The following is a 16,194-nucleotide window of genomic DNA, read 5'->3' as shown; positions in this document are numbered from 1 at the left end:
TTTTACCTTTGCTTTCAGACTGTGAAGGCTTCACAATAATAATAGTATCTTTTAAAGTGGACTTTTAACAACTACAACTACTCCAAAATAAACTTTGATTGTTGTGGCCACTGCTTAAATTAAATAGATTAAAACTGGGGGAATAAAAGCCACGAGGGTTAAAAAATACATGAAGGTGCAACACACACAAATGTAACTTTGTGTTTTGGTTATTTATTAATTTAATATCTGTGTTTAGATGGTGAAACAAATATTATATGTTATATATGTTTAAGCTTTTTTGACTGACTTCTGTAATCAGTGCTAATTGGGCTTCACTTGGAAATTTTTTCTTGCAAACTTTGTTCCATTTTTTTTAAAGAGCTTTATTGGCAATTTGAAATAATAAAAAAAACATCCATAATAATCTAACATTTCAAGTACCCTCCCAATAGTTTAGAGAAGATTTAAGACTGACAATGACAAAAAATATAAAATATTAAAGCCTCAATGATGAACATACGTCTATAATAATGGTGTTTGTGAAAAAACAAATTAACGACACTTTTATACAGCCCCTGAACGCAGCACCATGACGTCATCACGTTTGTTTCAGCGGCGGGATACGGAAGTTTGAATCAGTGTGCTTTTTGTGGAGAAAGCTGCAGTTTTTTGAAGTGTCTGGCTGGTTTGACTAACATTTTTCCACAAATCCAGGCTTAATCCGCAGTTGTTAATCGTTTCGGGCCTGCTGACTTCAGTACGGAAGTGTTAAATTATCGTGACAGGACTTTAGAGTTGGAGTTAATGGAGAGATCTCTGATTCAAGACAATCCGCTGCTTTTACCAGTGAATAAGGAGAAAACTGTCTACGATGGATTCATCACTGTGCAGGTAATTATTAATACATCTGTGGACTCCGTGTAAAATGCTGTCATTTAAAAGAAGAAGCGCATATCAGAATAATTGATGAATTAAACAACATGCACTTGACTCAATTCTTTTACATACATTACGCTAAAGATAATGTAAAACCCTGTACATAATAAGTGACTAATTTACATAATCTATATTGCACATAAAACATTGCTCAGATTGATATTATAAGCTGAAAAACAGGGCCTATATGATTGTGTTCAATATTTATATTTCATATACAGTTTTTTGTTTTTTTTGCAGTGACATAACAGAGAAATGTGTGATGGATTCATCACTGTTCAGGTAGATGGGTAGTCATTATTGGATTTATTTAAAAAATTTGCATATGAGAAAAAATTTAATTGGAACTTCATCACTACTGTGGGAATGCACACACTTTAACATCAAGTAGGTAGCATATGTTTAGGAAACAGCTTTAAACTTCACCAGAAAACTCCGTCTGTATCAGTCACGTGTTTAGCTTTGAGCCAATATGAGCCTTCATGCCATACTTAAGTTGAGCATGTTGATATTGTGATAACAGTCAATTGGGATGCAGTTTTTCCAGGCCTTCAGCACACAGCTTGCTCAAAGCTGTCTAAAATATGCGTACAGTCGAACCTCGGACCAGCGGACTCATCTTCATGCACAGAGAGGTTTTAACTGTGAGAGAGAGAATTAAAAACTCAAAACTCTGCAGACGTGGACAAAAGCTGCCCAAATTTTAATCCCCAGCCCAATGTATTTTTCCCCCGCCTGACGTAAACAAAAATAGCCTAATTGGGCGAAAAACCGTCCAATCTGGCAACACTGCTCCTGCAGCTCGGCTGCTGTGAAGTTTCACTTCAATCAAGCATAAGGCCCGAGGGCCAAAACCGGCCGCTAAAGGCTTCAATCCGGCCCCACAAACATCAAACAAGGTGGTTATATAGGATTTATAGGAGGTTTCGTTTGACGTTTCAGTGTATTTTTCACCAGAATGTTTCATTAAAATTGACTTTACGTCGAGATTGTAATCATTTTCAGTACGAATTGTGTGATCTTACAAAATTATAGACAGTTTCATCTCGTACACTGTGCGCCACAACAAAACAAAACTTTCAAGTGTAACTTTAAAGGTTATTATAGCAATATTTTACCAGTCAGTCCCGCTCAAGATGAAACTGGACTGTATGTGGCTTCTGAAGTTAAATTCCATTTAGTATTTATTTTGTTTACATCCTTGTATATATGATATACATTATACAATACATTATAAGATTAACATATGTCCAAACTAGTTATCATAAAGAAATGTATTAACTGTTAAATCTAAGCCTGACACGTCATGCAGAGCGACAGTGGAGCCCATCTTTGACGTCTTCTTGTTGTTTTTCTAGGAAAGAGATTTCAGGCTGAGGATCGTTCTTCCACTAGATCGCCAGCTCAAGATGGCCAAGTATGAATTCTCCCATTACCTTTTTACAAGCTCACATAAAATGTGTTCTTTGTTTCCTTATTTATTGTGTCCTGTACCTGTTGACACTTCCCAGGCTGCATTGCTGCTGGCAGTTGAAACACCTGTTGCGCGGCTACGAGCAGATAGTCAAGCAGGTAATCGCTTCCCGCTCGTATCGTCGTAATATTTCCCCGACACGTCTGGTCTGTCATCTCTGATTGAGAACATGTTGTTTTCTGTGTGTTTTTCTATATTTGTCTCCGGTGTTTTTTGTTTTGTTGTTTTTAATGCTGTGTCACTTTGGCTTCTTTGTGTTGGCTGCCTGGCGACGCTCCTGCACCCTCTTGTCACCCATCAGACTTGCCTCACTCAGAAGCAGAGAAAAATATTTTTCACTGTTTAATTAACATCGCCTGGAAAATGTCCCTATTTGTTATGTGGCCCCTCAGGGTTATTTGGATGAGATTGATATTTCACCCCGGGCTGCAAAGTTCATTATTTTCACAGCCTTTAAGCTATCATTAATTATTAAAGCTGGTGGCAGCCCCCATTAATCACAAACACTGTGTTTGATTTGAATGGCTGGCGAGAGGAGGGAAAAAAAGGAAAGAAAAGACACTGTCACTTCATTATCCCTCTATTCAAGGATGTCTTTTCTCATGTTCTGACTCTTCACAGAGGCTGCAGCAGTCGCCTGATCTTGTCAGTTTCATTCTGGAGTTGAAGACCGTCTTGGTAAGAAGGAGAATGACATGAGGGGTTTAACCTCGGTCACTTCGACATTCGTACTTTATGAATACCAAGTAAATGGGAGCCTCAAGGCGCTATCAATAGCCTTGATTGTGAGCTTGCACATGTACATGTATGTACAGTCGTATCGATGAAAATGCCACCAAACAAAAGACGAGAGGCTTCCTGGCCTTGATTTTTGAGGCGAGCTGCCACTCTGCCGCACTGATCCCAGTGGAGAGCTCATGGCTGAGGTATGACGTGTATTAGTAATCTGAGTTTAAAGTAAAGACGTGGCGTGTCGTTGCAGGAAGTGGGTCTGAAGAGCCGACCTGAGTGCCGCTCCATCCCGTCCCCTCAGTACTACTTGCTGCTCGTCGCTGAGATGGAGACCCTCGGGTGGGATAAGTAAGTGGACCACTAGGAGCTCTGAAGACAAGTTTTTAAAGAAGCTGTAAAGGTTTTAAATGATGAGTGTGACCACATTTTCCAGATCTTCAATTTGTAATGTAGGTATTTTATGGGCGGATTTGTATATTTCTACCAGAGTACGTCACTGGTCTTTAAAGCTATCTGGTTCTCAATTCTCTTCTGTAAACACAACATTCTCATAAAACATTTCCTCATCTTACAGAAGATTTCAGCTTTTAATGCTGATCTGATGGATTGATCAGTTTCCTGGGTTTGAGTCTGTCCAGACAGACATGAGAAAGATTCAATTCAATGTTGCACCAAATACAACAGTCATTTAAACAAAAAACAACAATTCCAGATGAGCAAGCAGAGGAGACGGTGGAAAGAAAAAAAAGTCCTTTTATTAAGAAGAATCCTGGAGAACCCGACTCTGAGGTGGAGAAAAGTGCATGTAGGAACCTCCTAACTCAAAGAAATATAGCAGGGGCCTCTGATTCAGGTCCTATAGAGCCACAGCCCTGCATGTGTCCCATGTCTCCCTGCTTCAACTCACCCGAATGTCATGATGGTTCAGCAGAAAGCCTGATAATGAGCCGCTCATTGCAATCATCTGTGTTGAAGCAGGGAAACCTGCAGGGCTGCGGCCCTCCAGGACCTGAGTCTGATTCCACGTTTACCTAGGTTTTTATAAAAACTGCTATTCCTCCCTCTATATTCACAAAAACACTTCATTTACACGGACCCGCATATACTCCTGGTTCAGAGCTAATATGAACAGCCAAACCTGTAGGGCACAGTGTAACAAGAAGCATGAAGCCATGATAGCCAATCAGAATCTGTCTTGATCAAAGAAAAGCAGGATAGTGTTGGTAGACGTCATTGAACCAATCTTGATGCGCTGAATCCTGGGAACCTGGTGCTCTGTCCACTTTTAACATTCTAAAGGTGGTGGTGACTTTTTTCCCAGATGAACGATCTCTCATTTAGACCCTGTTTATATGCAATGTTTTGGAAATGATGTCCGGCAGAAATGCTGAGATGATGTAGTTGGCATGACAGGCGAGTTTTTGCTGTATTTTTCTGTAGAGAAACCACACACATGCACACAGAGAGCCACAAGTCCCTCTGGCCTCCGTAGTGTGTGGCCAATCCAACCCCACTCTCATTCTTATATCTCGTTCTCTATCAGCGGCCGCCATCTTTGTTTCCAAAGCTTCTCATTAAGGATTCTTCTTGGCCACCAAATTCGCAGGATTCTCCTCAGGCTCTTGTTGATCAACACCTGCAATTTCTGCTTCAATCAGCCTCAAAGTTTTGGAACAATACAAAAGCATCATGTTCACATTTGACCAAAACATTCTGAACATTCGAACATCATACTGGTTTCAACTACGGCTAAACAATTTTGGAAAATAATCTAATTGCGATGTTTTTCCTCAATGCGATTGTGACTTAATATGCGATTCTTTTTTCAAAGTCCTCATCTCATGTATTTTTCAACAAACACAAGCAATAAATCAATCTGTATTCTAATAAACTATCAGATTTATTATACATAAACTGTTCTTTCTTATAGGCTAGGCTTATGTTAAGATAAAGTCAATTGAAGCATGTATCAATATGAAAGACAGTTTATTTAACTTCTACTTCAATGACAGTTGTAAACTCACTAAATACTCAGGCTGAACGATTAATTGCATTTTCGCTAATATCGCGATATGCTAAAACGGGACTGTCTAATCGCAAGGGCTGCGATTTGACTGCTCATGTGATCTGGTCACGTGACGACTTGCGCGTCCTGCGCGTGTCATCTGCCCACCTTGCCTGAACGGGCTCCTGGTTTTTAGGGATGGAGCCGATCCGATCCGGGATCGTGTTCCGATATCAACGTGATTCACTGATCGAAAATTTCCGATCCAACCTGCGGAGATTTCTGATCCATGAATGACTCCACAGTGTTTCCCTGCTGCTGCTCTGCTCGCTGGCTGCAAACTGTGGACTGGATTTCCTGAAGGGAGGCGGGTCTCAATGAGACGCGGAGTAATGAGTCAGGAAATCCATTCCGCAGCCCTAGTTTCAACCTCGCAAATGTGTGAATATGGCCAGAAATTTCAGACATATTACCACAAAACCTACTTTTTGTGCTGTGCTAGGACAAGGTGATCCACAGTGAATCAGGATTTCATGAGCTTTCATTTACCAGATACACAGTAAGAATGATTGAAAGTGGCGTTAAACTCCATCCAATCCATGCCACATTTTAGATTGATATTATCACACAAAATAGTACAATATAATGTTTTCAGAAAACTTGAAATCACGTTGCGGGTCAACTCTGCTGCCGTCGGAGCTTCTAATTGTCTTTGATTCTATTAGCAAGCCTTTCTCAAGAGATAGAGAGAGAAAGAGACCCCCCTCACAAATCCACCATATAAAATGGAAAAACCAGTTTGACTGTTCAGATACAATGTGCCCTGTTAACACGGCATTTTCGAGTGAAAATGTACAACTTTTATTGCATTTTAGAGATGCGTTTACACGACAATGATGCTCGGACCAACTGAAACACAACATTTTGAATGACTCCCAAGGTGAAACTTTTCAAAAACACTCCGACTCTGTGTAGACGGTGGAAACACTGCGCATGCACACCACGGCTGTAGTTAATAGTTCTGCACATGCTCAGTAAATGGACAATAACAACAATGTTTACCTCTAGCGTGTCATGACTCCCAGTCCATATTCTCCTCAGACTTGGTAGTTTTATATTTGACAGTCACTGTAATAACAATTGTTTTGTTTTCAAACCATCGCCGTGTAAAGCTGAAACGAATACACAAAAGCGATGACTTGAAACGTTGCTGTGTAAACGGGGCCTCACTGCACGATTCACTGAATTCATGGTCTTTGTTAAAGTGGAGCTTTAGCTGTGATCAATGTCACCAACAATGAGATTAAGTCTCCTTCACAATGTAAATGATGTAATAAGTGAACAATTATTTTATGTTAATGAACGACTGTGTAACACGGTTCAGTTCCCCACTTGGTTGCTCTCAGGACGCAGTGGAAGGCATTTCCTTGTGAAATTGCTCACAATTGGCAGAATGATCCAGAAGCCGTCTCGTACCTTTGTGTTCACATTCTAAGGGCCACAAACATGCTGGGTATATTATTGATGCACCAATGTAAGATAAATGTTATTTTCATGTGTTTTCCCAGGAGGAAAGACAAAGTAACTGAGCTAAAAGCGTATTGTGGCTCCAGACAACACGGCCCCACCTTAACAAATGGCTCTTAATGACTTGCTTATTTTTAGTTATTGAGTTATAGTTAAATCCAGGTCACTTTTAATAACGCTCAGCCCACGGATGATGACAGGCCTGGCTAACACTCGTCAGAAGGAGGGGGGTGGGGTGGGGGTGGGGGGTGGTTGAAAGATATCTATTCTCCCCCAGCTCAGATTAAACCTCAACTACTACACTCATTTTCCACTTTCCTATTAATGACCACGGCTACAATTATGATATTAGCAAAATGCAAATGGAGCTAATTGAAGACTCTCAGGTTTTAATAGGAGAAATGTGTGGGGAGGGGTTGAGGGACGGGGTGGGGGGGTAGGCGGGAGGTTGAAGGTATGCTTTCTGCTGGAAATAGGACCGACATCACTTTCAGTGTCGCGTTACGGTTAGGAGGCATTACACACGGCGGGCCTCAATCTCCAAAGCACTCGAGATTCGCTTAGCGTCTTAATTGGTGTGGGCCGTGCTAATGGCCACCGGGGGGTTTCAGCTGTAATTCTGTCTGCTGATTGGCCCAGGTAAGGGACTCTTCCTCTCTCCTCGCACGTCTCCGGTTCCACATTGGAGAGTGTGGTCATCCTAATTGGCTGAAGATGGCGAACCATGTGTTAATTAATGGAAAATGAGGTCAAGTGGGTCAGACGCCATCACTTGGTGGAGCCCCCCACCCCCATCAGCTTCAAAAACTGAGCGTCGCCACATCTCCGGGGCTCATTACGGGAGCAACTGGCCCCCCGTGCTCGCCAAGCTCCTAGTGAAAATTTGGCCTCATCTTTTCCCGCCGTTATCACTCCGCCACACTGTGTTGCCGCTCCTCCGAGGACGACTCTGACAGCGGCACTCCGCCGGCCCCTTGCCTGAGGGAATCGCAATCTCTCCAACATCTACTTCTTTTTTTTCCTCGTTCTTGCATTATTAGGCCAGCTAATAAATGACATCACCGCTGGTAGTGGGGGTATTCTGCAGTTGCACCCAGTAAGTAATGACAATGCCCCTGTTAGCACAGTAAAACTGTAAACCAGGCTAATGGTTATTGAGGTCTCTGCGCTTTATAGAATTAAGAGTCCGTTTCCTGTGCTTGCACGACTTTCATCCATTCTCCGTCTCGCGTGCACGTCCCCCACGCTGCACACAGGAACTCTTCGTCTTCACTGATATCACCATTCATGAATCACTTTGTCAACGTGCGTGCGTGCGTGCGTGCGTGCGTGTGTGTGTGTGTGTGTGTGTGTGTGTGTGTGTGTGCGCGCGTGCGCGTGCGTGCGTGCGTCTGTGTTCACTTGGCTACAGAGTTGCAAATGGGATGCTCTCATCAGTCTTCCCAGCAGGACGTCTGACTGTCACGCTGTTTCCATCACGGCCAAGTCAGGGCGGCGGCTGGTCCCTGCGATCCTGGATGTGAGACCCCGGTGGTGCGGAGATGAAAAAGTGAATTCTGCCGATGCACCAGTGGCTCCTTCTCCCGCCAAAGAGAATCAGCCATTACAACCGGAGTCTTACTTTTACTCTGTTACCATTCGTCTTGCTCATCTGTTGCTTGACTGCTTAAGTTTGCACTTTATCTTTGACTTCGAAGCCCCGGTGAGGTCACAACGTCTGCGGTGACAGAGAAGATTTGAAGATTTAAATTTAAAAGTTTGGCCTTGGATGTGAGACTCATTCCATTTTTTAGTTAAGTCAAATCAACAATGCCAAGCAGAAGATTCGATGAGGTGGAGCTAATTCACGCTTACAAAGTAATTCCTCTTGCTGTGGCTTTAGCGTGATTGTTTTAGCCTTGCCATGTGTCATGATGAATGAGCTGAGGTCGACACCTGAAGGCAACTTTAACAATTGTACCTCAAACGGGACAAACTGTCGAGTTCATCTCAGTTTAACACGTTCATGTAGAAAGAAGAGAAAGAGAGAGAAAAATAAAAAACCTAAGTCACATTTATTCATGTCCACTTGCAACTGTTGATGGTCCTGGTCCAGCAGGTTTTGCACTGGCTGCTGTGCTTTTAGCCTTCTTTGTTTTCTTCATCACAGTAACACTTTCTTTTCACTCCAAACTATTCTGCTCCTCTTTGTTTTCTGCTGCATGGTTCATAACTTTAATTTCAAACCTTAATCTGTAGCTTTTACTTTTTCTCGACATTTTTCATTCTCTGTCAGTCAAGTAGTAATTTAGGTTTTTCTGGTGGCAGTGTAGCAGCATTCTCTTGTTATACAAGGACATCTTTTCCCAGAGGGTATATACAGGAATATTTTGATATTTAATTGTCTTGACCGGCCGAACAACAAAAAAGTGTGACTGATCTCAAAGACACCTAAGAATCTACAGTTTGCTCCATTTCTGTTAAGCTGAAATAAAACTGAACAACTATCCTAAACAATCTATCCTTTAATATTTACACAAGTGTGACTCATGTTATTTTTTCTTCCCGTCTTCATGACACATTTTTATTTTTTACTTATACTCAGGTATGACTTATTTTCCAGAAAAATTTATAACTTTATTCATTCAATAACTGTACGGTCTTAATTTGGTCCAAAAAAAGTCTGTTTGAAAGTAACTTGAAGCACATACACCCAGGTGCCCTAAACGTTTGATAACCTGTCCAATGTGAGTGAATGCCTCCCATTTACTACCAACATAGGCCTGACTGAATGAGATGGGACTCTCAGAGACCTCTGAAGCTGTGGTGTCACTGCACTTCTGTCTTTTCACCACCGTGTATAGAAACAAACCACTGCAGACCAGAAACACTCACAAAAGCTACGGTTTTGGAGGTGCTCTGGCCCAATCGTCCAGCCATCACAATTTGACCTCTGTTGAACTTGGAAGACAAAATGTTGACTTGAGTCCATGTCTATCCCTCCTACTTAAAGGTGCCATGATTGCTCGTCATTTGACCTCACAGTTGTTGAATTATAGCTTTTCATAGTAATAGTAATAAGATATCAGTTGTACTCCTGTACATACAAGAGTGTGAGGACACCAGAACTTAATCCTGAGAAGCTCTGGAAACCTGTTTTCATGTTAAACATTTTTGCTTGGTAAACCCTGAGACAGAACTGAATGCTGGATGCAGAAGCTCAAAGGGACGTGCAATGATTTACTCTGCTGTTACGACTCAAATAGGGTTAAGTAGAAGTATATTTTCCTCTCTAGCATACCGACAGTCTTTTCTTCATACCCTTTGGAACCTTTTATTTCAGCGAGTCAACTTCTTACTCGTTCATTGGTTCATGTGGATGCTTGTCACTCTCTTCACTTGCGTGGGTCTATTAGCTGGCCTTGCTTGACAGATATGTGTATTTATTGCAGTAAGCAGCTCGGGGTGTTTTATGAGTCTTTGTGAGCGTGCACCTAAGGATATGAAATAACTTTTGTCCATTCAAGAAGTTCTGCACGGCGAGATGATTTTAGCCTGCTGTCGGAAGATAGCGCCGCTATCAGCAACCTCAAAGAAGTGTGTGTGTGTGCGTGTATCAAATTGCTATGATCATGACAAGCATACTTGTATGTGTAGATGTTGGTGCGTGTGCGTGACATTAAAGCACTGTTGCCCTTCTCCTGAGGTTTGATTGCTAACGTGTGAGTGAGCAGACACTTTTATGAGTCGGGCCCATTGGACAGCGTCTCCCATCATTCCATCACTTCCCTAAGTGTGTGTGTCGTTCCCCGAGCACACTGCTCACATCACTCCTCTCTAACACAGTCCATAAATCCTCAGCAGATATACAGCCGCGTCAGCCTGGGCGCAGAGCGTCCGTGGTAATGTACTGTAAATCTGGAGGAGGACCGCTCCGAACCTTTGTCTCCGATCGCTCTTTTGTCTTCAGGTCTCAGTGGACCGGAGATGGAGCGGCGAGGGGGAGGAAGTGACTCCTTCACAGTATGCTGGAGCAGCTGAAGGAGCAGTAAATCTGACAGCTCCGTGTTGCTGAAAGCTCCAGCCAGATCAGTGTTGTGTCCTTAGCCTCACTAGGTTATAATTAGCTGGAGAAGGTGAGTGTCTGATTTACAAGTTGACTCAAACTTGAAAATGTGAACTGAGCTTGAGGTCATGAAGAAATGCATCGTTTTCTCAGAACTCGAATCCCCCTGCTGTAACCGTTGAAGCAGCTCTAGCGTTAGTAGGACTTTATTTTTCTGTGCTCAGTGGTGGAGTGATGTTGACCGAGGTTTCAAACAGCCAACAATTGTCTGATAAAAACAGCTTTTACTGAAGTCCAGGCTATGTGGAGGACAGTCTCAGTATATTGATATATCTATTTCAATCAAGCACATACTGCATAATGTCTAGTCTTAACCAGTCATTGCTTCTGCTGGAGGAACCTATATAACTTGCAAGATTGAGATTATAGGGTTGCAACGTGGTTATCATTCTTGCCTCACTGTGAGTATATCACATGTTCAAGTCTGAGATGGGGCGAGTTTAATAACCTGTCTACACAACAACGTGTTTAAGTGAAAATGGAAAATTTTTGTCACGTTTTGGGCGTCTGTTTACGTGACAACGGTGCTCAGATCTGCTGAACATGCAAGACTTTGAAAACTGCTCCCAAGAGGGGATTTTGTGAAAAGGCTCTTACTCCATCTCTGTGCAAATGGAAAAAAATGCAACTCTTTGAAAATGCTGCGGCTTTGTCTGCTGCTACTGTGCATGCGCACCACGGCCACCTCCAGAGTGTCATGACTCCCAGTCCATATTCTCCTGCGACTTGGTAGTTTGATAGTTTATAGTCATTGTATTAACAATTCAACTTGGCTGTCTGTCTCTACGTGTACTCCCATTGTTAATGTTTATAGTGTATTGTTGTCTGCGGCATATGTATGTGGATTTATTACAAAAACAGCCAACAGCACCTACTGGTGGCCTGGCATGCTAACTACACTGTTTTCAGTGTTTTTCTGCCATTTCATTGTAAACCGACATCATTTTCAAAACGCAGCCATGCAAATTTAAAACTTTCCTGAGACAAAAACGTGGAAACGATCCCCTTTAACCTCAAACTTTATTGTGTACATAGTGCTTGTGTTTTCTCCAGGTACTCTGGTTTTCTGCTAGTCAGAAAACAGTCACTTGAGGTTTTTTGTCTGAATTACCTTGGGGATTGTATCTCCTATGCAGTTGAAATAATTAAGCATTTCTGTAGACCAGTTGGGTTGGGAGGTATATTCCCATTCCTAGTTGCGTCCTGCTAATGGAAATTGAAGAAATATACTTGAATCAATATTTACTTCTATATGGTCTAACACTAAAATGGCAAATTATAGAGATACAACTTTTTGAAGTATTTTTGGATTGTACCACGGGTTTAAGTATCTGAGTGAAAACAAAACAGACCATGAAATGATGGCTAATATAAGGTCAAAATGTGATCATCTCAAACCAGGACAGGTAGAGTGGTCGTCTCTCGATCAGAAGGTTTCCGGTTTGATTCCTAATCTCTCCCGGCCACATGTCAAAGTGTCTTTGAGCGAGACACTAAACCCCAAACTGCCCCCAGTGAATGGACAAAGCACTTTGAGGGCAGCTCAAGCAGTTGAAAAAAATTAAATATATATATATATATATATATATATATATATATATATATATATATTAGTGCAATTAAATAAACGCAACTAATTAATTGCACAATTTTCTGTAATTCATTGCGATTAGTTGCATTGTTTTTCTACTGACGACTGAAGCTTGGAATGGAGATTTATTCAGGGAAAACCACAGAATTAATGTCGACTCAACACACAGAGACTATATTTAAATTCAAAGACTATTTTTTATAACGTCCTTTTAACTTTGCGTGAAACTGTTTCTCTCCATCAGCAAAATAATAAAAACATAAATTAATTCATTAATAAACATCTTTCTGTGGCCGTTAAATTCGGCTTTACAAAGTAAATCTAATGACTTTTACTTTCTTAATCAGCCATTAGGTAACTTTTTAAAAAACTGAAACTGTGAAACTTTCTGCCTTAATATTATTCAACTCTGTATTGTGCTGCTCTGTAGTCACAGTGCTGCGCATAACTTTTATCCCTTACTCCAGTAAGGGAGTAAAAAAAACACCCCCAAAAACGGAAGAAAACAAAACGGCGTTAATTACGTTACATTTTTTTAATGAGTTAAACATTTCAAATTGATTAACCAAATTAATGCTTTATTTTTGACAGCACTAATATATATCTGTGTGTGTGTGTGTGTGTGTGTGTGTGTGTGTGTGTGTGTGTGTGTGTGTGTGTGTGTGTGTGTGTGTGTGTGTGTGTGTGTGTGTGTGTGTGTGTGTGTGTGTGTGTGTGTGTGTGTGTGTGTGTGTGTGTGTGTGTGTGTGTGTGTGTGTGTGTAGTCCATTTACCATTTCTGAAGCATGTAGGAAGTTGAGGCATCTGGGCTTGACAAACTGAATTCTACCAAACATTTAGTAACTGTAACAGTCTTCATCCACAGAGAGAAGCAGAACCTTGTCAGCAGAAGTCAGAACCTGTGGATGTAAATGAAGTTGCAGTCTGATATAATGTCACCATGATGGTAGATGGAGTGATAACTCTCTGAGGAAAGTCTCAATATTCCTCTCTGCCACTGTGATTAATGATGGATGATGGCTGCTGTCAGGTGACAGTGTTGTTGTACACTTTCCCGTGAACGCCTGCTAATGTACGATGCCACTCTGCATCCATCTTCAGGCTGCTCTTCATAGACACGGAGTTTCGAACGCTGAGACTGAAAGCGGAGGACACCTGTGGAAGGGAACACGTTCTCACCGTCAAGCTCAAGTCGAAGGTAAGATACAATCCAATCCAGCATGCACAGCGACTCCCCCACACACACCGTTTAGTCTGAGGGCTGGATCATTTTCACTCTGGAAATTATTCATCATCAAATGGAATAGTCTCCAGCTTGATGTTGACCTCCAGCCAATCGGAATCCAAACAGGCGGACTTCACCAGACTCATGTGGGGATGTTCAATTTGCTGATAGAAAATCGCTGATTTACATCTGTGCCCCTAAATCTGGGTCAAACTAGAGAGGATGTGGAGAGACATGATAACCCACTGTGACTGAGATGTAGCACAGATAAAACATCTCTACACAGACCTCAGCATGATGGAAAAAATCTTCCGCTATGCATAGAGAAGAACCAATCCACCCACGCTCATCTGCATAGCCACTCTGTTTGCCGCCATCGAGAAAAGTACATGAAACCTGGAGGTAAATGCAGGCCCGGTCAAATACTGCTGTGTTACAGGGTATTGGGATTGTTTGCATGTTAGAGAGTTTCATATTGAGAGGAGCCACATAGCGTTTAATGACACTTTTGGACACGTGATGTTACACAAAAGATGTAGCTTTCTCTCTCACACAGTCAAATTATGATAATTCTTCAGTTCAGTCCGTGCTGTTTAAGAGTCCGGAATCAAGCCAATAACTGTTTTACCAAAATAATCAATCTGTTTTGTTCCTGGAGGAAAAGGTTGGTTTGGCTTTATTTGTCTGATTCTCACTGCTCAAAAGGTATAAGTCTGTTACAGTTGAGATTACCATGGTGATAGAGTCATCCATGTTTTGCAGTACTCCACAAAAGTCCCGATCACACAACTTCTGCAAGGAAGAAAACCTATAGTTGTTCAGAGAGAATATGAATTCAGTAACCTGCAACTCGGGTACAAAACCCTCAACACAAGCGTAAAAATCCTGTGATTCTTTCTTTTTTTCTTTTTTTTCATTCAAAAGTAATAATTAAAAACACTCCCCACAACAAAACTTCCAATCTGACACAGTCTGAATGAAAAGGAGCAGAAGAGAAGATCAGTCTTATGATATCTGCCCACGACATCAATTCAGGAGGTGAAACATGAATAGAAACTAAAACATGCAACACAGATGAAATGTTGCAACACCAATATAAAACCCACAACAGAATTGCAAAAGCTGCAACATGAAGGGAAATACCCACAAAACAAATGCAAAATGAAACATCACCAATACAAAAGCCCACAAGACACAGCGAAAATCTGGAATGTGAAGGCAAAAGACACATCGATGCAAAAGCTCACAATGCAAAAGTGGAGACCCAATATTAATCTAAGATCACACAAGGCCAATGCACAATTAAAAATCTATAACATTAATGCAAGAGCCCACGCCAGTGCAAAAGCCCACAGCACCAACGCAAAAGCCCACAAGACACAAACACAATCAGCAATATGAAGGCAAAAGCTAAAATGTTCCAAGACGATTGTCTGGTTTTTACTGTCAAGGAGCTTTAGAATTGCGGTGATCGTTCTGTCGTCCCCTTTACAAGTCAACATTCACACAATATTAGAGAAACGCATCTAATATTCTGCGGTCAGAAAACCCTACTACAATCTCATTACAGCTGTCCACTCTTGACTGTGTTCCGATGACCATTTTCAATTGATGATGGCAGTAACTTCATCAGCATGCAAGTTTTTCTTCAGTAGTTACACTGAGTGTGAACCCAGTCTGACCTGATGTCATCGTCAGAGTGTCATCATGGAGTGACAGCACTTGTGCTTCCTGATGCCTGCGTTCCAAAAGTGTCTTATCAACTTTACTAAAACTACCATAGCTACTTCTAGCCGTATCTACAATGTTGCCTCAAGTAAACAAACACCAGTGGGAATCATTCAAAAAAGATTAAGAAGTTTTTGAATTAGTTCTCAAACAGTCTCATTATTCTTTGAAAACAAGTCGGAAGCCTGATCTGTTTGTACTTGTTACCTGGTTAGGATTGCTGTTTTCTTTACATTCTATCCATCTTCTGGCTTTATCCAGCTGAGATATGAATGAAGGCAGGTACACCATAGGCAGGTCACCAAACCGTCACAGGACAATCTCAGAGATGATTCACAGCTCCGGGAAATTTAGAGTCATCAATTCATTTGGTTGCACGTTTTCTGGAGTTTACAGGTAGAAATGGCTGCCAAGTTGGATTTGAACTTGTGATATTCTCAATGTGAGGGAAGAGCATGAACTCAGTATCGGTGTGGACTCTGTTTAGACTCATTAAATTCAATTCAACTTTATTTATATTGCGCCTCATATAACACAGTCATTTCTAGGTGGTTTAAAGAGAGAGAAGCCCAACAAATCCACATGAGCATCATGAGTGACGGTTGAAAGGGAAAAACTCCCTCGAACAGGAAAAAACTTTTGCAGAACCAGACTCTCTGCTATTCCGATTCGGGTAAGGATAGAGGAGAGAAAAAGATAGGACACAGACAGATTAGGGTATGGATACAGAACCTGGTTCAGGTAGGGGGTCAGGATTCACACCCCGAATGGGGGTGGGGGGATACGGTCGTAGAGGTAGAAAGAGAGAGCGAGGTAGAAGAAGAGAGGCTGAGCCCTCGAGCGGTAGAGAGAGAACCGATTCCCATTTTTCTGGATGTTTCAGCTTCTG

At 41.6% G+C, this 16,194-nt stretch overlaps 1 protein-coding gene across 2 annotated transcripts in view; it reads left to right on the top strand.

The window, feature by feature from the left end:
- The first annotated feature begins 573 nt into the window (after positions 1 to 573).
- fancl (FA complementation group L) overlaps positions 574 to 16,194 on the top strand; it is a 41,287-nt gene continuing 25,666 nt past the window's right edge. For both annotated transcript variants that reach the window (XM_080482336.1, XM_080482335.1), the window contains exons 1-6: positions 574 to 873; positions 2,277 to 2,335; positions 2,430 to 2,490; positions 3,014 to 3,070; positions 3,375 to 3,472; positions 13,454 to 13,550. In XM_080482336.1, coding sequence (XP_080338462.1) covers positions 787 to 873; positions 2,277 to 2,335; positions 2,430 to 2,490; positions 3,014 to 3,070; positions 3,375 to 3,472; positions 13,454 to 13,550 — 459 coding nt within the window. In that variant the 5' untranslated portion in view covers positions 574 to 786. The remainder of the gene's footprint in view (positions 874 to 2,276; positions 2,336 to 2,429; positions 2,491 to 3,013; positions 3,071 to 3,374; positions 3,473 to 13,453; positions 13,551 to 16,194) is intronic.

The sequence above is a fragment of the Lipophrys pholis genome, assembly GCF_963383615.2.
Source record: "Lipophrys pholis genome assembly, chromosome: 15".
Taxonomy (NCBI): domain Eukaryota; kingdom Metazoa; phylum Chordata; class Actinopteri; order Blenniiformes; family Blenniidae; genus Lipophrys; species Lipophrys pholis.
The sequence above is the reverse complement of the archived record's forward strand: the minus strand, read 5'-3'. Positions and strand labels throughout refer to the sequence as shown.